Source organism: Ptychodera flava, chromosome 11, assembly GCF_041260155.1.
Source record: "Ptychodera flava strain L36383 chromosome 11, AS_Pfla_20210202, whole genome shotgun sequence".
NCBI classification, from domain to species: Eukaryota; Metazoa; Hemichordata; class Enteropneusta; family Ptychoderidae; genus Ptychodera; species Ptychodera flava.
In genome coordinates this window covers 31,760,328-31,783,053 of record NC_091938.1, presented here as the reverse complement: position 1 = coordinate 31,783,053, position 22,726 = coordinate 31,760,328, and the positions used below count along the sequence as shown (strand labels likewise).

At 35.9% G+C, this 22,726-nt stretch overlaps 2 protein-coding genes and 1 long non-coding RNA gene across 6 annotated transcripts in view; 2 read left to right on the top strand and 1 right to left on the bottom strand.

Annotated features, from left to right (window-relative positions):
* LOC139144120 (uncharacterized) overlaps window positions 1-22,726 on the top strand; it is a 386,360-nt gene that overhangs the window by 314,641 nt on the left and 48,993 nt on the right. The window lies entirely within an intron of this gene.
* Window positions 1-22,726, top strand: part of LOC139144121 (uncharacterized) — a 228,164-nt gene that overhangs the window by 190,175 nt on the left and 15,263 nt on the right. The window lies entirely within an intron of this gene.
* LOC139144102 (uncharacterized) lies at window positions 16,567-22,475 on the bottom strand. 4 transcript variants are annotated; one of them, XR_011554738.1, is made up of 6 exons: window positions 22,409-22,475; window positions 21,597-21,805; window positions 20,407-20,810; window positions 19,814-19,966; window positions 19,503-19,593; window positions 16,567-16,866 (listed from the first exon to the last, which is right to left on the bottom strand). XR_011554738.1 is itself a non-coding variant. In XM_070714772.1 (4 exons), exons 3-4 carry the CDS (start codon window positions 20,754-20,756, stop codon window positions 19,945-19,947), a joined length of 372 nt encoding a protein of 123 aa, XP_070570873.1. In that variant the 5' UTR covers window positions 20,757-20,810; window positions 21,597-21,805; window positions 22,409-22,475; the 3' UTR covers window positions 19,813-19,944. The 4 variants fall into 4 exon arrangements, 1 of the variants encoding a protein (XP_070570873.1); XR_011554740.1 differs by lacking the exon at window positions 16,567-16,866 and adding an exon at window positions 19,107-19,294; XR_011554739.1 differs by lacking the exon at window positions 22,409-22,475 and having other exon boundaries at window positions 21,597-21,977.

Genomic DNA, 22,726 nt, shown 5'->3' with positions numbered 1-22,726 from the left:
GTAGGAATGTTGACCGCCATATTGGAATTATGCAAATAAATAAAGTACCTATAAGGAACACTATACCTCTAAAATAATTCCCTGGCCAAATTACTACTGTCAGACTTTGAAATCACTGAAATAGCTTGTTTAACATGTGATATATAGCAAATCATGTTATTTTGTTGGATGGTTGGCCGCCATATTTGATTTATGCAAATTAGACATATTTACCCAAGGTGGATTCGAGTAAACTTTTAATATGTTGTTCTGGGTACCTCTCTGAAATGCATTCCGAAGAAAAAAATTCTGTTGCACTTTGTAGTGGGTCTAACCCTATTTTGACTGGACTATGGCACTTGGCTCACATTTGGTTTGATGGGGCAGGCCAGAGTGAGTATACTTAACAAAGTTTACCCCTGGGAACATGAATACAAAGTTTCAAAGCAATCGGATGAGTAATTTGAGAGAAAATGATCTTTTTAACCAACAATTTGAAATATTGTCCAAAAATAGAAATATAAGAAAATTTCACAAAAATATGAACACACTCAAATAAAAGTTGCCTCTAGGTACATGCATTCAAACGTTCAAAGTAATCAGATCAGTTAATTCAGAGAAAAATTTTTTTGACCAATTTGCTGGATTTTCCCCTTTTTACCTCGTTTATATATTTTTGACACTGGCATATTCATTTGAATAAATTCACATCTCCACCCATAAGTGCACCTGTACACCAAATACTAAAACGGTAGATGTTGCGGTTTTGTATTTTTAGATGCGGACGGACATACATTGCACATACAGACGCTGCCAACCATATAAGCTCTCTTGGTATATAAAACCTTCCAAAGAAATACAAATATGCAAATCTCACCACAATCTGAAATCAAGCGACCCTGGCAGCCGACCTCTGCTCAGGCTGAATGGCAGGAAAGATAACACTTTTCTTGCTGACCTTGTTAAGATCATTCTAGAACATTTCTACCAAATATCGAAGCTATAAGACAATCAGTTTTTGAAAACAAATATTTTGACAAAAATGGCAAATATTGCTCTAAAATACAAAATTTAAGATTTCAGAATGATTTTAGTTTATCATATTAAGATAAACACTAGAACCTCTACATCAAATATCAAAGCTATCAGACAAGTACCTTAGGAAAATCAATGTTTCTGATTAAAATTTCATAAACTACATACAAAATTACAGATTTCATCATAATTTCGATACACATTACAATAACATAACCCCTTGGTACCTGTAGGCGATCAGATAAGCACCTGTGAGAGAAAAACATTGACCGGCAATGGCTAAAATTGTCCCCGAAATAAAAATTGTAGATTTCATCACACAATATAAATATACGCTACACATTCTGATCATCCCTATGAACCCTGTATGCAAAGTATAAAAAGCTATCAGAAAAACAGTTTTGGTAAAAGGAATTCGGGACATTGACCAAAAATATCAAAATTGGCTTCAAAAAATATAAATTTGCATATGTCATCACAATTTGAACAAATATGTATTCCAAATATTAAAGGAATCACATAGGCTGTTTTGAAGGGGAAGCTTGGAATGTAAACACTTAACAAACACCGGATATCAGACAACGTCGCACATCAACATAAAAGATAAGCTTTATGAATAACTAAAAGCAAAGCCAAAAACCTGAGGTCACCAAAAGTAATCTAAATGCCGTTTCAAACTAATCAGACGAGCTGATTAATAGAAAAAAAATTGACCAGAAACGTTAAACTGGTAAAAGTGCCTCTCAGAAAACAACAAATATACAAATTCCAATAAAATGTTTGAATAAATTCTAAAGCAACAACATAGCCTCTAACATTCATAGAAAGCTACAAAACAAAGCTGAACACAATCTAACAAGTTGCATAAAAAAAATCCAATACTTGAAGCCAATAGTGAAAGACTTTGACAAACGATGTGGATGTACATTTGTGAATTTCACCACTATTGCAGACTTAATACAATAATTTCGTTGTTGCTGTAAATCAAATGTAATCACTTCTACTGAAGCAGTCTCCAAGAAAAAGTATTTCAAGAAAGTATCCAAAAAATAACTAAATTTATATAGAAACAAGAGACCTAGCGGCCGATATAGCTCCGCTGTGGTATGTAAAGAATAACTTTTTTTGATTCATGTGTAAATGAAGAAGGTGGAAATCTTTGATAGCTCATTTCAGTGGCCAGACAAAAAAGTAGCTGCAAAAGTACACAATTGAAGATTTCATCATATTTGAAACATATCACATTTAGATCGTATCTAAGAAAATGTCAACCAAAGCTATCTGAAGAGTAGTTTTTTTTGAGAATCAATTTTTATGACCGAAAATGGCAAAAACAAAAAGTGTTTCCAGTGTTTGTGGAAGTACAAACGTGAAAACGCTCAGTACATTCCACGGCGAAGCCGCTAACCGTTGAAGTGGCCTTACAGAATTGTCTTATGTTACAGGGACTCGATGCATTCCAAAACAATGAAGCAATAAGCGTTGTAGGTTGTGAACCACAGTACGATAGAACTGTCGGATGTTCTGCTGCTGCATGTGGAGAACTACTTCATTTTAAAGAAGTTTTCAGTGAAGAGTGCTTACATGCTTACATATGCGTTTCATTGAGTTAGAGAACTGGCCTACTTCGACGTACTTCGGTTTGTACTTCGGTTTGATACAATCAGCCTTAGACTATTGCTGTATGAATGGGGAAGTACGACTAACAATTTTGAAAGAGTATATAAATTACAGAAGAGAGTGCTTATAGTTCTTCTTGATGCTGATTTTATGACTTCAACTGATCTCCTTTTTGAGTTGGACGATGTTTTATCTATCAAGCAATATATTATACCTTTTTTAACATATGTCTCGTGAATTTAGCGCCACCTAATGTTATAGAAGCAATCATTCCATTCAGAAATGTCCACGTTTATCACACACATGCAGCTTCCACACTGAAATTGCTCTTTCCGAAATTCTGTACTACAACTTGGCAGAGAACGTTTGCGTTTAGCAGAACACTGGAAATGTCAATTGAAAACTTTTTCTCGTGGCAAAAGTAGAAAAATAACTTTTGGTTTTGCTTTTATTCGGATTGGTATTATTTTAGTCCTTACAGTTTTTTAGACTTTAATTTTTATATTTTGCTGTTATCTTTTAGAGGAACCCATTGAAGATTAAAGTCTTATTGAGTCATCATCCAATTTGTGCTTGTAAATGGGAAATCCTTTATTGTGAATAAATATATAAATAAACACGACCTTTCGAAAAGATGACGTGTGTTTTATTAAACTAATTGTAAAATGAAATTTACAAGAATAAAATTGATGAATAATAAATATGCTGAATTGTGCAATATGTTGAATTGTGAAATCGTGAAATAATAAAGTAGAAGGTCGAGTAGTATAATGTAAAATAAAATGAAGAAAGAAAACCAGAAAATTGAGTTGTAAAATTTAATATAAAATAGTTACACAGAAAGTAGAGAGAAATGTTGAGTTGTAAAATTAAATTCGAATAGTAAAATGGAAAGTAGAGATTTTGCCATGAATTAAACACCATACACATGTTAGGTCACTACACATATTAGGTCGCGAGCCTATCTGAGTATATATATTATCACGGGCAAAATGCATATGTTTGCACAAACACTGTCCCCATACAATATCTCGGCAGCATAGCGGGTGAATTTTCATTTTCTAACATGGCGCACTATAAGGATTCCAATGTAGCGGGTGGCATGGAAACTTCTTCAACGCGCCGGATAGGGGACATATGACTAGCATGGCTGTTTGCACAATACCTCGTTCATTTGTGGTGGGGCCATGGTGGCGAAAGTTCCTTTCAATGGGAAGAGGGAAGCAGGTAAATTTCCTTGCGGGCAAATTTGGAGGGGCACTGTTTTTTAATTGCTGGAGGGCAGCTAAGAAAAGCCTTTTATATGTCCACTGCAAAACAATTTTTCACAATGATTGATTGTTAGGCTGCCCTGCTGGAGTAATCTGAAGTCAAGTTTAAAAATGTGTGTGTTCCAGTAACATCCTCCCAAAAGTACGGTAGGTAGGCCGCAGGAAAATTGTTTCTTTTTTTATTTAATTTGTTGACAGAGACCCATAAAATTTGGTGAAATTTAGGGAATTTCTTGAAAATGCGAAAAAATTTCTTGGGTTGTCTGTTTTTTCTAGGTTTGGTCGGGTCGCAAGAATTAAGCGTGTTTTTAATTTTGCCTAACCAAGAACGTCTTGTTCCCAACCCTTTTTTACCTAATTCGGTAAACTGACAGGGTAAAGGTATCATTCTGAGTAATGACACTAATGGTAATGCAGATGACTTAAGAACAACTCATGTACTCCCTGAGAAATTGCTAGCTGCATAAATAGAGTCAATTCAACTACATATTCTTCCTCGTTCTGAAACACTGACCTGGAAAGCATAGTTAGTTCCTGTTAGAATATTTGATTATCCTGAAAAGGGTCATTTGATTCGCCCTCCAAATGTCTACTCCGTTGACATCTTTGGCACTATATCTTATATGGATAGTAAGATGGTCACCACTATGCAACTTAGTTGCTGTTCGGATAAAAGATCTAGTCAAGTTCATCTTCAAACTGTCGAATCTTTCGCCATGACGGATCTTGTAGAGCAGCTCGCTATATGACTTTTGGTAAAAATCGGACTTTTAACTATTGCAACTTATGAACATACTATACGCGGCTAACAAATTCACGAGTGAAAAGTGTGTCGAGGGACGCCAAGTTTCTGGACACGTTACCCTAGCATTCGACATAAAGTCCTGTCAGTCGCATTTTCCCGAGAAATCACTGATCACATGCCATGGTGTTTTTTGATCAAATCTATACCCAGATAAGAAATACACAAGTAAAGAAAAATCAGTAGGTTAATGTTAAATACCGAGGCGATTATGAACGAATCTATAAGACTAAGCTTAAAGGACTAGATAATTTTGGCATACTTGTGTTAAAACAATACTCTATGCACATGTACATGCATGTACAAACTCAGTAAGGCGAAGTATTGTGTTTTCACAATCTGAATTATACCCATGCCTCCAAGGTCTTTTACATGCAGTCATTTTCAGCAGTAAGCATAATTTTACATTTGCCTACATAATATGAATGTAGTGATTTCACAGTAATTTACATTTATTTCACATTAATAGTACAGGAAGCCCACAGGATAGAGGTGACCCTCAGACACCCCCCCTCCGCACTCCATATTTATTGATTAATTCAATTTTTTAATACTGTTGGTAAACAATTACTTCACGAATTTGTTCTCTCTATTGTTGTACAGTACATATTCAAATATTTGAAGGGATTGGATTGTTTGACATAGTATGTGCAGCAATTCACACAGTGCTGTAGATATAATTTAAGATTTAGTTAAAATGTAGACGAGATTGTGCTTTTGAAGTAAAAGTAGATAACTCTTTGTTGGCCTTAGTGAACTTTGTGGATGAAAATTCTTTAGATTGGATGGTATATCAAATGTTGATCAATCTTAGATGAAGTTAATCAAATTGTAGACATAGTCTGGTGTGGACAATATCTGTAGACAAATCTTCACGTAGACAAACTGCTTTGGTTCTTCATCTACAAAACCCTGATGTAGATCTGCATAAAGTCTACTGCAGACCGTCCGTAGATCTACAGTTAGCTACTGTAGACTTTGGATTTCTGTAAGGGAAATTGTGTTTTATGTGACGTAATTCGAACAATTAGAGTAGGTATAATAGGTCGTTGGCTTAGACCAAGAAAATATGGAGAAATTTAGTGAATTTATTCAAATTGCTTTCGAATACGAAAAAAAAATGTCTCAGGTCATTTTTGGGGTCATTCGGCTCACCAGAAGCAAATGTTTTGTTTTTTTTTTAATTTTGCCTAACCATTGCAAGAACGTCATATCCCCTCACCTTTTTTACATTTGTCGGTAAACTGATCGAGTAAACTATCACTTAAAGTTATGGTGCTACTGGCAATGCAGACAACTTAAAAAACAACTCGTGTACTTCTTGTGAAATTGCTAGCTGCACAGATAGAGTCGATTTAACTATATGTTCCATGCATGTACTAAAACATTGGCCGGTAAATCCTGAGGTCCCGTTAGAATATTTAATGATTAAACAAAAATGGATAACCGGCAAAATGTATATTTTCTGAAATCCCTGATATTGGGAAATCCGACCATGCACAGTACACAGTCATTATTTGTATAATAGTCACGTGACATGCGTTTTGCTAAAGCTTCCCAAAGCGATTTTCCTCCCTTTGGCGATCACGCTGCACGATTGACAAGCCTTGCTAATATCCTTCAAATCCGTGTCTGAGATTTCCCCTGCATTTGTTTTTTTGTTATGCACTATTGAAGGTGTAAGACTAATGTGCTTTTCAAGAATTGTAATTGTCGAGACATATAATTTGAATGGAGACGCGGAGAAAAATCGCGGACAGAGACTTGATTGCTTAGCCTTGTCAATGCATAAATGTCAACCGGAAATCTTGCAGCATGTTCGCTAAAGGGAAGAAAACCGATTTTTTGGAAGGTTCAGCAAAACGCTTGTCACATGACCATTAGCACAGAATGACTGTGTAGTGTGCACAGACGGATTTCCCAATATCAGGGCTTTTAGAAAGTATACACTTTATTTGGGTTTGGTACTTCTATAACTGAGAAAAAAAATCTGAAAGTGTCGATAATGTATGTTGCTATCTTAAGCTTTACACTCTATGTGATTTGGGACAATTCGTAGCCCCATATTTTTTACCCATAACAAATTAAATAGCTTGTTCAACAGAGGCATCAAAAAGTGTAAATCGAGGCAAAGTAAATCGATTCAGTTTCTTTAAAACAATCTGTATCTGATACATGGCTTTGTTCCCTTTGATCACAAGGTATCTTTCGCAGGTGTCCAAGATAAACGGGACGAAAAGACAATTCCAAGATGCTTGTGATGTTTGACGACATTAACTAGGGACTTCATTTAAATCATTTTTCGTAATTTGAAGAATAGCCTCCACTTCTGAAAACGATAACTTTTAATTATTTAAGTTGACAAACAAGTTTCGAAGCACCATTGCTTACAAAGTAATTGAAGATGATTCAAAACATTGTCCATTGTACAGTAACCTTGGCGAACACCAGCTTGGACTTCACTGATTACACAAACGTCGTTTGACCAGTCGACCAACGATTATATAATATTTTAAAGATTTTACTCATTCAGGGCAGAAAAGAAATGCCACTTATTATAGGCACCCTTTTTATGAAGTGGGTAAATAATTCTCTACTTCAACTACAAGGACGCATATCTGTCCTTAAAATGACATTAAAATATCACCTGTCAGCGACATTTTAAAATAACATTTATATTATTTTTAAAGATCTCATTAACTAAACCATCTCGGCCTGCTGACTTAAATTTTAAGATTTTGAACACATTAACAGATTTTATCAAGGGTAATAAGTCTATTTCAAACTGTTGGGACATTTTTTCACATCGTTATCAAACACACTTAAGTTGGTTTCTGATGTAACGTTCAGCAAATATATAAAATTTCGTACCGTTTGTGCGAGTTGATAATATTATTTACAGGAGTCCCCTGTTGTTACCTCTAATTTCTCCAAACGTTTTCCAAACTTTTTTGGAATCCTTAACATTTTCCAATAGGTTGTTTCACGGGTTATTCTATACTCCTCCACTTTAATTTAACATTGATTCTCAAAACACTTAACGAGTCTCCACGTATTTTCTGAAATTGATGTAGGCATTTGATTTTTGATAAATATTTAAACGATCAAATTTCTTCTTTCCAGTAGATTTAGAGGCTTTATCCCACTTAGGTTTATCATTATCAACATATGACATACACGTTGATAGGTGTTAGAAGTCATCAAACAAGTTCAAGCCCTCGAGTAAATCTCTGTTAACGTATTCACAGCATTTTCTATATCTAGACTATCAATATGCCGACGAAATTCATCAAACGTGACTGGCCTTTTGCTAGTGTAAATTTCGCTTAAAATCATCTCGTAAACTAGGCTTCCAGAGAAATTTAACATGGTTTGAAGCTGCATTTAATCATTAATTTTGTACCACTTGCAACTACCATCGGCCGTTTGCCATACAGACATTAACAACAGAGACAGGAGATTTTCTAGGTAAGGCAAAATCGCAGCTATCATGATAATGTGAAACATTGTCATCGGCATCAACATCAAGTCGCTAAATCTAGTGTTGAAATCTCATAGTAAAATAAAGTAATTTTAAAGTCGTATAACACAATTTGCTTCACTTTCTCTATAAATTACAGAACAGTCGGGTGAGACATACACTGCATATAAAGTAACGTCTCATGAAGTATTAAAATCATTTTTGTCAATATGTGTAGAACATTTACAGATTCTTTTACAATAAAAACAGAGACACTACCAGAATTTCTTCTGACTTTGTGGATACGTTTCCAACCAGTCGGCGAATTCTTCATTTGAAATGGCCCAAGTTTCTGTTATACAGCCATGCCACATGTATGCTGTCGTTGTTATTAAACGTGTCTATTAACGTGTGATTTATCTTATTCATATGTCACAGGCGAATTTCAGGTGCTTATGTGTGGTGTTTAGGAATTAAACACAGGCAGATGCCAAAATGTTTTAAAATCTGAAACTCAGAAAGACTATGTTTGGCATAATGTGGACAATAATTTACTTTTAAGTGCATTCCTTATGTTCACTGATCCTGTGAGGTATGTGTATAATGTCCCTTACGGATGCTTTCCCGTACTTATTTAAGAATTGTAATGTTATTCCATTATTCTGTGCATAGAGAATAGCTTAAATGCTTGCTATATTTGATACCAGTGATGTAGAAATATCTGTGTTCTAATTTACGTTTTATACTAGCACTTATACTGGTTCCTTATGAGAAAAATAAAGCGTGTTCAACTTCACTGATGACAAAATGAATGTGTTTTTCATCTCGTTTTAGGCCTTGCGATCACAAACCTTGACGGCATGTCATTAAGCTAACTTGGTTATTTTCATTTCAAAAGGATATCAAGCGACAAACAATTTTCAGATCACCCTGGCAATGACTGTTTGACCATCAATGATTTAATTATTATCTATTACCTTTACGCAGATAAACCGTCACTGATGACCTATAATGCAACCGCCCATGCAGGAAATTCGTTGGAGTTTGGTGCGAACCCGGCATGTGGAAACAAAGTATCATTAGAGGATGCATCACAAGACGAACTCGTTTTTCCTTGTACCCCGACGTTTGCCCGATACGTCAGCATTGAGCACGAACAAGAAGTATATCCATTGAGATTTTGTGAAGTTGAAGTTTATGCAGGTATGTGGATTAATAATGCTGCATTTTGCATAATACATGTGCAATTCGGAGGTACTTTCGCCAGTTGCGTGTGCAATATTATGATCCCACCAAAACACCGAATAGCATTCACTTACAGTGGTCAGCAAGCCACATCCAAATGCTTTGTTAGGCTTTTGAAAGAAATTAAAAGGTGATGGATGGATTGATTGATAGATGGATGGACGGATGTAGCAACAGAGAGGAGAGAGATAGATAGATATCTGTAAATAAATGCCTGGACATTTAGTTTGTTCACACACACATACACACACACCTACCCCCCTCCCCCACACACACACTGGTTGGAGAACCTGACACTCACTACCATGCCTGGGTATTTCATTTCCTTCTGATTTATGGTGACCCTCAACGCTTTTCCCGTATCACATACTACCCGTAAACTTTGCAATAGGGTGCTAGAAGTTGACAGTGTTTTTTTAAAGATTACTATTTTATGTGCCTCCCAATTGTCAAAACTGGGATAAAGGAAAATGCGTCTCATAAATGCATTTGTGTGATAATAAGTCGTCGTTTAAATCCCGTTTTTTTTCAAATTCGTTTTTAATATCATTAAGCAACATTTCTTTACCTTTGTCATCTGCTTTCAAAATAACACTCTCCTTGTGCAAGGTCCGAATACCCTTTTGTCAAATTTGGCAACAAAATAACTCGGGACTATAACAAATTGGTCCAACACTGTCCTGCTATTAAACATTTAAAAATTTTACAGACTTATCCTGTTATTTGGCGGAATCTCATTCTATCCTGCCTGTTTCAAATCTGTGTTTCCCTTGCAAAGACGCTATTTGCCGTTCAGGGAAAGAAAAATATAAATTAGGAAATAAAAAGTGAAGGCAAAGGTCAATCCGTGTACTAAATACGAATATGGTAGCGGCAGTGCAAGAGAGTTTTCGTCGATTAATATCATTGTGATTTCGTTTTTGAGAGTACACTCACTTATGAGTAGTAATTTGATGACCATCCGCACAATCCTGTTTCGCTCAAACCATTTCTAAGGCTATTTGGGAAAACCTGGAAGCCTGTCATCTATCTTTTCCGAACTACCTATAGTACATTGGCTGATGGGAATGTCAACTGTAACTCTATAGTAGCGATTGTATGAACAAACTCTTCATTGACAGGGTTATTAAACTGTTTAAGAGACAATAATGCCTCGAATTGATGTGAGATTGAGGCTGAGTGTTACACCCAGGCAGAAAGTTGCACAAGCTTGCGGATGCTACGAGGATGCACGACAATTTTATCTTGTCGCAGGCAATCAATGATTGCATTGACAGCTTTTTATTTGTTGATAACCATTCTGGGCGAATACTCTATCGATGAGAATACAAGCCCTTACCTTAGCCAATCAAAGGCTTGATTAAGGCAGAACAAACGGACTGTTAATAGGTAGTCCAGAGTCACTGCTTTTAAAGCCCCAACAGCAGCGAATGTCTAATAAACCGATCTCAAAATATCCTGAGTTTTCCAAGAGTTTCCTTTAGTAAGAACCATTGAAGAGTGAAAAAAGCGTTTAAACGGATCCATGAGAGTCGAAAGTGGCATGTAAATTCAAACGTTTGAACATGATTTTAGATTTCCCTCCATTCAAAAACTAATATCATATGACAGAGAAAATAATATTACAACAACAAAATATTTGCCATCGTGTGTTTGTGCATTCAAGTAAATGGCATCATGCTTGTTTCTGGGATGATCACGATGTGTACGTGCAGGAAATACCACTGCTTTTGTATTTTCCCGTGAAGGCGTCATTTTATGAGTGCGGCACCCGTTTGTTATTCAGCCTGTTAAGACTGTAGGCGTGGTCCAAATAAGCGAGCAGTGATACTTTAATACACGTCCTCCAGCTAGCACGTTTACACGGACCGGCTTTGGTTTGGAAAGTTACTGTAATATCATGAAAATAATGCATAAAATTTGTAGCTATTGGGACTTTAATCAATCAAAATAATCAGTCAGATCTCGATAGGTTGCAATTGGTTCAGATTTAAAATATTGCCATACCTATGCACTTCGCAGATTAATGTAGAAATCTAACTCAAAGTTAAGGTTTACTTCAACCTGTAAACTCCTTAGCATGGCTACATGATGAATCGATTACGAATACCCAATATTATCGATTCCTTCCGTCGCATCAGCATAAGAGTCACTTTTACGCGTCAGACACTCGCCCGCGTCTAATGTTTGGTCACATAATATATTAGACTAATGGCCATACAAAAAGGAACATGCGATTTTTGATAATAACATTTTAAATTTCAATAAATTTTGTAAAGCACATCATAAACTCCAGTCTTAGATGAAAAGTCACTCAACAGAAATTATACATATAATTTTTAGTCAATCCCACCTAGTCAGAATATTCAGGACTGAACTGAGTACAACAAATGAAAGTGGCAGACAGCAAAGACATTGAAGATGACAGTATCATACTTTATTTCCGAACATCAACTTGAATTCCAACAGTTAAACATTTTACATTATTCATGTTACTTGCCCGTATTCAAACTGGAATTATCTCAATACGTTCATTCTAATGCAAATTTCCGAGAACAATCAGACCTTGTTGTTTGATAAGCAAAATGTCTTTACAAAATATTGGGATTGAAGTTGATTATTGCACTCATAGCTACAGCAAGATAAGAAGCCTTTTCAAGTAATCTCAAATGAATTTCTGTCAATGGATCTATAAAACCAGCATTCTTACACATCGCAAGCCCTTTATGAAATCTGTGCAGTATTTGTGGGTACTTTGAAGAAAACGTGTTCCTTTCTTAATTCATAGTAGGCCCTAGATGATAGCCTTGCGTTTAAATCAAGATGGCCGTTTAAATTTGGTAATAATAGCAAAGTTAAGAGAAATTCATTAAGCTTTGGAATCCTATTATATCCCAGACGGGCAATTCATTGTTTCTAAAAATTTGATCCAAAATGTATATTTTCTAAACACTTGAATTAGTCACATAATACTCAAAAATACTGAGACTCCACCGATGTTAATATGCTTGTCTTTAACGAGGTGTTACGATGAAATTGAATTAGAAAATGTGAAGACAGTAGAGAGGCTATCTGTCTAAATCTTATTGGCATTGCTCTTAGTATTGGACTTTGCATGCACTGCTGGTAGTGATCAATAATTATTTTTTCGCCGGTGAATGGTTGACCGCTCTTCCCCAGAGTCTCTATGTATTAATTTGATATGCCGTATTGAGCGAGGTAATTCATTCGGGCCTTGGTAGATAAAAAAACAATGCAGTGGTATGTCGATAAGATTTTACAGTTGATGTTTACAAACACGTTCCTCGTTTGACTATCTCGCTTATGGACAGGAGTGTAATTTTCATTTTTACATTGTGGTTACGTTCTGGTAATTTTGTCCTTGATACGTTTCACTGTATTTTTGTTTTTAAAAATAATTTATGTCATCATCGAAATTCGGACAAAATATTGTTCTTGTGATGCACAGGGAAAGTACGCTTAAATAGATCTTGCTGATAATGTACGATTAAACAGTCAGCAGAAAGGTTGGGCAAAAAGAGTTGACTCGTATATTCCATTTGCAAGACACAGACTGTATTGCTTGAACATAGATAGCCAGTAGATCCGGTCTAACCTCCGTGCAACGGAGTCCCTGAATAAAGATCGACTAATAAGATTTTTAAAAAATTGAGACACAGAGAACGGTGATCGGAGAGTCGTTATATTGCGATATGAGGTCAAAGGTGCCCGACGTGGACAACAACAGATAGGAATCAGCTCTTTTCCGAGCATATGCGAAAAAGAAGGCATCGCCTGATAGTTACACAACACAAAGTCACGACTACTGTTGGTCAAGAAGTGGCAAGAAGCTCGGCCAAAGCATTACATTACCATAAATGAAAGAGTAATTTGATACCATGAAGCTTGACCACCAAAGTAAAATAAATACTAAAAGTATTAGGGCAAGCGCACATCAAAGAGAATAGCCGATAAAGTTGAGAACAGTACACGACAAAAATTGGAAGACTAGGGCAAAAAAGTGACACTTCTCACAATTGCACTATTTGGTGCAGCAAGTCTGGCTCATTCTCACAATTGAATGATGAGTGTTACACATTCTCAGTTTGAGAATTTCCATTGTCACTGTGCTTGGTGAGAATGTCCAGTTTTACTGGCGAGAATCTATTATCATACTTAATTTTCACCAAGGAGTGCATTTCCCATTGCTCGCCAGTGATAATTAAAATTTATCACTGAGAGCGGTGAGTAAAGTAAGAGATTCTCAACAATTGCGAGAAAGTAACACTTTCTCCCTCTCCGGCCTCGCAATTGTTCCTGTAGTGGTAGTACATTAGGCGATATCTCGGAGAATTTTTTATCACGAGGTTTTTACACAGTATATTTTTGAATGCACCGTCCGTAATTGATAGGGCCGAAAATTATTTATACGTTTATCAGATGTAGAATTTCTTTGTGAAGACATAAGGATCAAAACCGAGCCTGGCGTCAACTTCACATCGCTTGCGCCACGGATGATCAAAATGACAGACACTGTAGATGACCTGATCAATCCTGATTGTACACCGAAATTAGATGGTAAATTTTACGTTGGAAAGACAAATGTGATTTGTAGGTTCACCGACACGGCAGACAATAATGCGACGTGCGATTTTGAAGTGACAGTTGTCGGTAAGCGACATATATTTCATTGATCTTCCTTGTCAAAATCGATATTTTCGTAACTGCTCCATGTACAACTCATCATGCGTTTAAGGGTTTTGCTCAATTTGTTCACGACTTGGATTGTATGGCTACCTCATTCAAACGGAACACTTGATCATCCTCTGCCATAATATTTGACCAGTGCGTTTGAATAAACAGAATTGACCATGAGATGAACTCTATCGCTGAACTATTTTCTGTTGCATTACAAATATCTTGCATCATATTGATTTCAATTTCTAATGACCAAGTTTTGAATAAATGTTTGTAAAAGTGACCAGTATGATATAATTTGTCATTCACTAAAAATTGTTTATTTATCATGTTTATTTCTATTAGATGTCAGCTTTCAGCATTAAAAATAAAATCTAACAAACGATACAAACTTTTTTACTTTTTGCACTATATATATTTCCAACAAAAACAAAATTATCAAGACGGTATAATAGGTAGTAAAGGAGTTAACAGCTACCGTTGTTTCGTGCGATGTGCAATGTTTTAAAGTAAAACTTTACGTCAAGATAAATGTAACTCGTAAAGAGCATTACCAGTTCCAAATAGAACCATTTCACGCGTGAACAAATAGATCATTAATTGCACATTTTCCTTTAGTTTATATAAGAACCATAAACATTTACCACTAAGGAGCAAAACGGCATCCTTAATCGGCAGATAAATCACATTCCGTGCTTTTTAACCACCGTCTCCAAAAGTCTAAACACTGACCTGAAAATAGTTAAAATAGAGACTAATGTATCAAAGCCAGTAGAACTGGGTCAATGATCATAACAACTGGCATGCACACATGAGATTGCACATAGCCACTGGTAACTTCATCCTCATTCTGGCTAATAATGCCATGCTGTCTCATCAGAGAAATTACTGGAGTCGCCATTATCAACTACGTGAACAGGTCCTATGATATATTGTATATTCAAGTTTTTTGCTTGCGACACTTACCAGAACATTATTTCAATCCGATATCGCACACCAGTGTGTTTTATTATGGTTCCATTTCGGCACACATTTATTACTCTTCAAACATTTTATAGCTTTAGCGCTATTCAAAATCTCTTTGCCTTAGAGAGTCTGAGACGTATTCTTGACACTGTTTCACCTGCTTCCAATTATGATATGCATACAAGCTGTCAGCCTAAATGGTTAGCGGTCATGTTAATGGGCTATCTAAACCGCGCCGGTCATTGAAGCAGGTCATTATTATTATTATTATTATTATTATTATTATTACAAGTTTAGGGGCTATAAGTATTATATAGAAATGTAATAACACTAGTTCATTGAAGCTCTGGGAATTCTGAAAAAGAGGTGTTGTTTATTTTAATTTTGTCAAAAGGGGTGACTTCTAATTGTTGTAGGTGCAGCGCAGAATTATACATACAGCAAAAAACAGGATGGATGAACAGTCTCATATACATTACGTTTACTTTTTTGTACGTCCCACACAAGTTCTGTAGATAACATTGTAGATAAAAAGAACCGACTCATTTGAGTGTTTGGATACGGAGGTGCCGAAATACTTATCATGTTGATGATATCTAAACAGCTTGCTGTTGGTCTATGTCAACACTCTAGGTAGACGAAACATGATACAATGAATGCAGACAGATGCTGATTAGGATTTTTTGCGAGACACATGGATAAACAGTGAGACTCTGAGAGGAATGAATGAAGCAGCGATTAGTTTCACTTTTTGCATTTCTTAATGTCTCCACTTTGATTTCAAGCTTTATGTAGTTTAAAAGTTGAAGGGCATGCATTTTCTAAGAAGTAAAACTTGACAGACGTCTGAGTGACACTCCACTCCACTGTTTATTCTTGTGTGTCCATAAAAACAGATTGGCATCAGTACGTCTTATGGTTAGCCAGAGTGCTGTCCTAATTAACTTCGGTCTCAACACGACAAGTAATTTAGCACTCCCTTGTGTGGTCTGTCCAGACACTTACAGTGAGTCGGTTCTTTTTATCTACAATGTTATCTACAAAAACTTGTATGTTACGTACAATAAAGTAAACGTAATGTATATGAGACTGTTCATCCATCCGTTTTTGCTGTAATACTGTACGGAGAAAGGGACATCATTAGGCAAGGAGTAATTAAATGCTTGTCGGAAAAGTGACACTAAGCAGTTTAAAGCGATACCCAGCAGGCCGAGACTTTTAACTTGTGTGCGAACTTTATGGATACACATTCAATCGGAAGCCACAGAACAGCGCCACAAACGGCAAAAATTAGAGAGGCACCTTTTTCATCATATAGGCAGAAATCAATGTATTATTGCCTTATTTGTATTGTACGGTGATTGTTTTAACAGCACAATGGCAAATTAACTGTAATGTTATTAAAAATTACTTCAAACCATAACATAAATGATCAAAACAGGCACGTGCATACAGAATAAAACATTTTTTTTTATTTCTTGAAGTGACAAGACTCAAATAAATTACATGTACCGGTAACAAAGTTTCGGGCAAACATCTTTTACAAACTCTCTGAATATCAAAAGTAATTCTTAATCCCACAAAGTTGCATTTTAAAAAAGGGACAAATAAAGAGCTAAACAAAAAATATAGGAAACGAAAAGGAAAGGTACACAGAAACTGAAAAAATACAAATTGAAATGATCAAATACCTTTATTTTAAATACAATCTGAAAAATACAAACAAAATTAAAAAATGAGAAATACTTGAAATCAAATGGACACCTTGCAACTTCCAGGGTCGTTGTATTCTGTAAATAGATAAGCAAAACAAGGTTATTTACATCTGTACTTGTTAGTATATATACTAAATCATAATGAAAGCATTCAGAAGTATTTCATTCTTATTTTCATGCTAAAAATTTAACTTTTCCAATGATATTTCATGTAAGATAAAACTGAAGGAAGTTTCATTTGAACATGTGAAAACATCCTAAAATGGTAAGTTTACATTTAATTCATCATTATATATACTGGACTCACCATAAAGATGACTTTTCAAGCATCAATTTTAAATTGAACAAGTCGTTGATGGCACAGTCCCTACTTGTTCATTGGTACTTTAATTACAAGTCCTCAGAGAGGATATAGAGTCCTCTTCATTAATTAGGTCTATGATAAAAATACTGCAATACAGATGGCGCTCAATGGCCAAGAATGAGTTCCATGGTGGTGAAAACATAAAACCAATGTAGGCCGCCATCCTAATTACAAAAGGTCATTAAATGAGTCAATTAGTAATGAATCAACAGGATGTTGCCAAACATTTTTGCATACTATCCTAACACTAATAGATTATCACCGTACCATATTTCATAAAGTTTGATGCAGTATTTACAAACTATGAGATCAACATCTGTACCGAGTTTCATCAAATTTTGACGCAGTATTTGTGGATATATAACTCTAATTAGGAAAGTTCATTAAATAAGCAATTACAATTAATTAAAATGACACTGATAAATGCCTTTTTCATTGTTAAAGCATGTAAGCTTAACATCTGTACCAAGTTTCATGAAATCTGATGCAGTATTTCTCGACATATCAGTCTAATTATGAAACTTAGGTAATTGACATGATACTGCTACATGCCGTTCAACAAATCAATGTGCATATGTATGACATAGGTCAATGTCCTTATACCAACTTTGAATGATACTGATTGAAAGATGTCTGAGTTATGGCTCTGTACATGAAAAGATTGTAACAAAATGGCCGCCATGCAGCCATATTTAATCTTACTGTCTAAAAAATCTATATGCATATGTATGACATAAGTCAATGTCCATGTACCAACTTTGAATAAAATCGGTTGAGACTTGCCGGAGTTATGGCTTTCGACATGAAAAAAAAACATAACAAAATGGCCGCCATGTGGTCATATTGGATCATATCGTGAAACAAATCGACATACATATGTATAACATGAGTCAATGTCCTTGTAACAACTTTGAATAAAATCGGTTGAGATATGATTGAGTAATTGCTCCGTACATGAAAAAATTGTAACAAAATGGTGGCATGGTAGCCATATCGTGTTCATATGTATGACATAGGTCAAAGTCCTTGTACAAAGTTTGAATAAAATCCATTTAGACGGGCCTGAGTTATGGCAAAGGACATGAAAAAATTGTAACAAAATGGCTGCCATGCGGCCATATTGGATCACATCATGAAACAAATTGACATGCATATGTATGACATAGGTCAATGTCCTTGTACCAACTTTGAATAAAATCGGTTGAGATATGTCTGAGTTATGGCTCCGTACATGACAAAATTGTAATAAGATTGCCGCATGGCAGCCATATTGGATAATGTTGTGAAACAAATTGATGTGCATATGTATGATGAAGGTCAATGTCCTTGTACTAACTTTCAATAAAATTGGTTGAAACATGTTGGAGTTATGGCTCTGTACATAAAAAAATGTAAATAAAATGGCCGCATGGCGGCCACATTGGATCATATCACAAAACAAAGCGACGTGCATATGTATGACATATCAAGTAATCCTTGTACCAAGTTTGAATGAAAGCTTCAGGTATCTCTGAGATATCTGCGTGAACAGAGGATGCATGGACGGACAAACGCACACACTGACACACGCTCGGACATGACCAAACCTATAAGTCCCCCCGGGCGGTATCTTGGGGACTAAAAATACAAGCATCAATTTAGTAAAAATATGATTCATAGAACGAACCAGATTTCAATGTTTTTATTTACATATTGGTTTGTTATTGACTTAATTAATTTGTTCTTTACATGTTTATTTTATCATGATTTATCTTTACTTTTATCACTATGGCCATCATTATTTCACGTTGCTTATTTGGTTCTGTGTAAACCCCTTTGTGTTTTTGGCACTTTCACATGACTGGGATTGGTCATCACATTATGCTCCCTTACCATAAGTTCTAATTTCTTTAAACCATTATGGCCAGGTACTTTACTATACGGTCCATTCCCTTTCTTATCTCATGATGGATACTCTCTACAGTGTTCTGTGAGGAAACCAAAGCCAAACCCTGTGTTTTCAATCTGAGGGATGACATGATCTTCTAACATATGCATTTTGGGGGGTACACTTTCATTAGGAAAGTGTTCTCTGTAATATGCCATTAAATGTGATATGTTTCCCTTCCTAATCTCATGATGGATACTCTCTACACCGTTCTGTGAGGAAACCAAAGCCAAACCCTGTGTTTTCAATCTGAGGGATGACATGATCTTCTAACATATGCATTTTGGGGGTACACTTTCATAAGGAAAGTGTTCTCTGTAATATGCCATTAAATGTGATATGTTTGAACTGAGAATGCTAATATATTCATCTGACATTTTATGGCAGGCTGCAAATTTTGAAATATTGGCTTATACAGACCACAAATGTGTGCAGCCTGTTCATTCAGCTATGGGCATATTCTTGCTGTGGTCCTGATGACGCTCTTGCACAACGTTTGAATGTTTTCTTCCTGAAACACAAAAATAAAAAAGGACATGATAACTTTCTTTCAAAGAAGCAAACAGAGTTGTTTCACTGAAAGTAGGTCAAAATAATGTAGACGAAATACATCTTCTGTAGTATATATATAACACACAATAAATCTGACACTGAAAGCTTGATGACAAGCAGAATACTGAACCTTTTAATGACTTTAGCAACAAAACAGTGTACAGTTGTAAAACACATACTTTACAGCACTTGTTCACATGATTTCCGATGAATGCCTGCCCGTGGTAAGAATGACGTCCAACACCAAATGACTGCAGACCTTGGTCAATACCGCAGACTACAAAACCACATTGTTTTGGCAGTTTCGCTTTTACGTCTGTAGCTTCAGATATCTAAGAAAACAAAGATAAACACTGTGTTGTCTGGAAATGACTGCACTACAAACGTGCACAAGCAAAAATTCTGAACATGCAGCATGGACATGACTGTGCACTTGAGATTGACAATGTTATTGCTTATCATCACAAAAATGATCTTACTTCTGGTATCAATATGCCATTTTCAAAGATGAAGGAGACCCTCTGAGATCTCAGGTTGCTAGACAGGTTATCTGTGGGTGTTCTCACATGATACAGGAAATTTAACACCATGCTAAACAAACATTACATGTTTATTTAACATGGCAACTATTCCAGTTTGATAAAAAGTTTGACTTGGCTAGCAACTCACTGCCACTGAAATTAATTGTGTCTCACAAGATTTCAAAATTATCACAAAATCATGTATTTTTATTTTGTTAATGTAGTATGGTCTTCTATTCATAAATACTAACCTGTCAGCTTCTTCACTGAGTTCCTGCACTTTCTCCTGGGCTTTTTTAACTTTGCCCAAGGTCATTAGTGGCGGTCTGCCAGCATCTTCACTGTTGTCGTCATCATCATCATCATCATCATTGTCACAGTCATCATCAGCAAGGAGAGCCTTTTCAACACTATCAGCCAAGGTCTTAGCTTCTTCTTCTTGGAGTTCTTTCGCTTCACACTGTAATGTCTCGACTTGTTTCAACATGGCTACATATGTGTCAAATCCAGCAGGCTTCAGCACGGGTTCATCAATGTCATCATCTCTCTCCAGAGTCGTGATGATCTTGATATCCAGTACTGCACAGTTAGCTTCCATCATGGTGAAAAACTTTTAAAACAAGCCAGGACTGATGTGCAACCCTGGGACTGCAACCTGTGATAAAATATAAGGGTTAGCACATGTATCTTTTACTTTTACAACCCTTTTCAGAATTAGAGCGCGAAGCCACTGCAGTGAACTGCAAAAAAACTGCTTACACTAATGAGTTTCAGCTGTAGCCGTGGCCACTTTGGTGTTGAACAAGGCTACTTGATAAAGACCAAAAAGTCTGCTTGTACAAAAAGGCAAAACTAGCTCTGTCTGAGGCTCGAGTTGTAAATGAGAGTTTACGATTGGCACCCTGTGTTCAAGATTAAGATACGATGTAACATTACCATGCACTGGTCCATGTACAAATCTTTTACATTTCAACTTCCCCAGACAACTGTCTGCATGGGACATACAATATTGTCGACTTTGACAGCTGGCTACAGCTGAAACTAATTAGTGTGAGCAGTTTTATTGCAGTTCACTGCAGTGGCTTCGCGCTCTAATTCTGAAAAGGGTAGTAATGTATGACAATATCTTGTAACGTTCATACCTACCTATTTATGAAGAAAACACTACATACAAATATACAACAACTAGATTGATCACAAATGCTGACATATGTGCTGCCTTCATTGTCAACTTGTTTTCGCATATAGCTTCACTAATAAACTTCTATTTGTGCACACCGTTATGGACATAGTGGCATGCATACATGTCGATAGGTCACAGTGTGGTCTGTTGAACTGTTAAGAGAAAGGTAAAGTGAACTGATTGAAACAGAACAGAGCTATATGTTTAGTTGGTCAATGGAAGCAAACAACATAGTGGATTGAATTGATTAGTACATACTCTGTGCAGTGGTACATTGAAAAGTGGCTTTCTGACACTATTGTAGTGCTGCATGGCATGCCTTAGGTTTCCACCAGTTGAAAGAAATTCACTGTGACATTTTCTGATATCATCAAGGGTTCTCTTCTTCATTGATGACAATGGTTGTTCCTCCTTCGGCAACTGTGCTTGTTCCTTGCTGATCACACAGCATACGCAAAAATATTTCCCTAAAATATTTCAATGTGAGGAAGACAAGGAACAAAAACTGACATAATTACTTAAAAACCTTAGTAGGTATAGACATGACTGGTGTTCATGAAGTCAATTTGATGTGCATGTGTGAACTCTTGGAGAGGATGTACCTGTAATATGCAAACTTATCAATTTAAACTTATCAATTTATTTCAAAGAAATTCATGGTTACTACATTTTGCATTGCCAGTATACATATTAATACTATGTGTAAGAATTAAATTGAGAAATAAACACAAGAATTTCTACAGAGGAAAACAATCATTTGTCAATAGCTTGCAAATATTTATCAAGATCTGACCCACTGTGTACCCCTTCCTTTAAATTTATCTGACTAACCAATGTTAGCTGTGAATGTCTTAAGTCAACGAAAACTACAACAAATTATCATAATTGTGTTCTACAGCATATCATACACAATGCATGCTGATTATTAACAGTCGCACATATTGCAAACTGATAGGTCAAGGACGTACACATGTAAATCATAGATAAAACTGAAGTGTACACAATAAACTGCCTGTCCTGTCAGTGCCTCAACTTTTCTTATGTATAAATCATAGCATGCAAGTATATACCATTTGGTCCAGACAATCCATAACTCTTGGCCAGATACTCTTAATCTCCTATCATCCATGCTATTAGTGTCTTGTCCCTGAAGTAAATCAAAGTGGAATGTAAGACAATTGTCCACACCATTCTAAATTAATGCCCATATTTCTACATATCAATGCATTTTGTACATGCAAGAAAAAAACCTTGCCTTTTGTACTATTTAATGTAGGTATCATATTTATGCTGCATAAGTTTGGTCAGATTTGTACATTGTTTTTCAGATTTTTGGATCAGCAGTATAATGCATGTATTAAACTTGGATAACCAATATGTATGTATCT

Excerpts from the sequence above, each read along its gene's own strand:
- LOC139144102 (XM_070714772.1), bottom strand. The coding sequence starts at position 20,756 with ATGATGGAAGCTAACTGTGCAGTACTGGATATCAAGATCATCACGACT. Across the intron at positions 19,967-20,406 it reads CTCAGTGAAGAAGCTGACAG|ATATCTGAAGCTACAGACGT; the intron begins GTTAGTATTTAT and ends TTGTTTTCTTAG.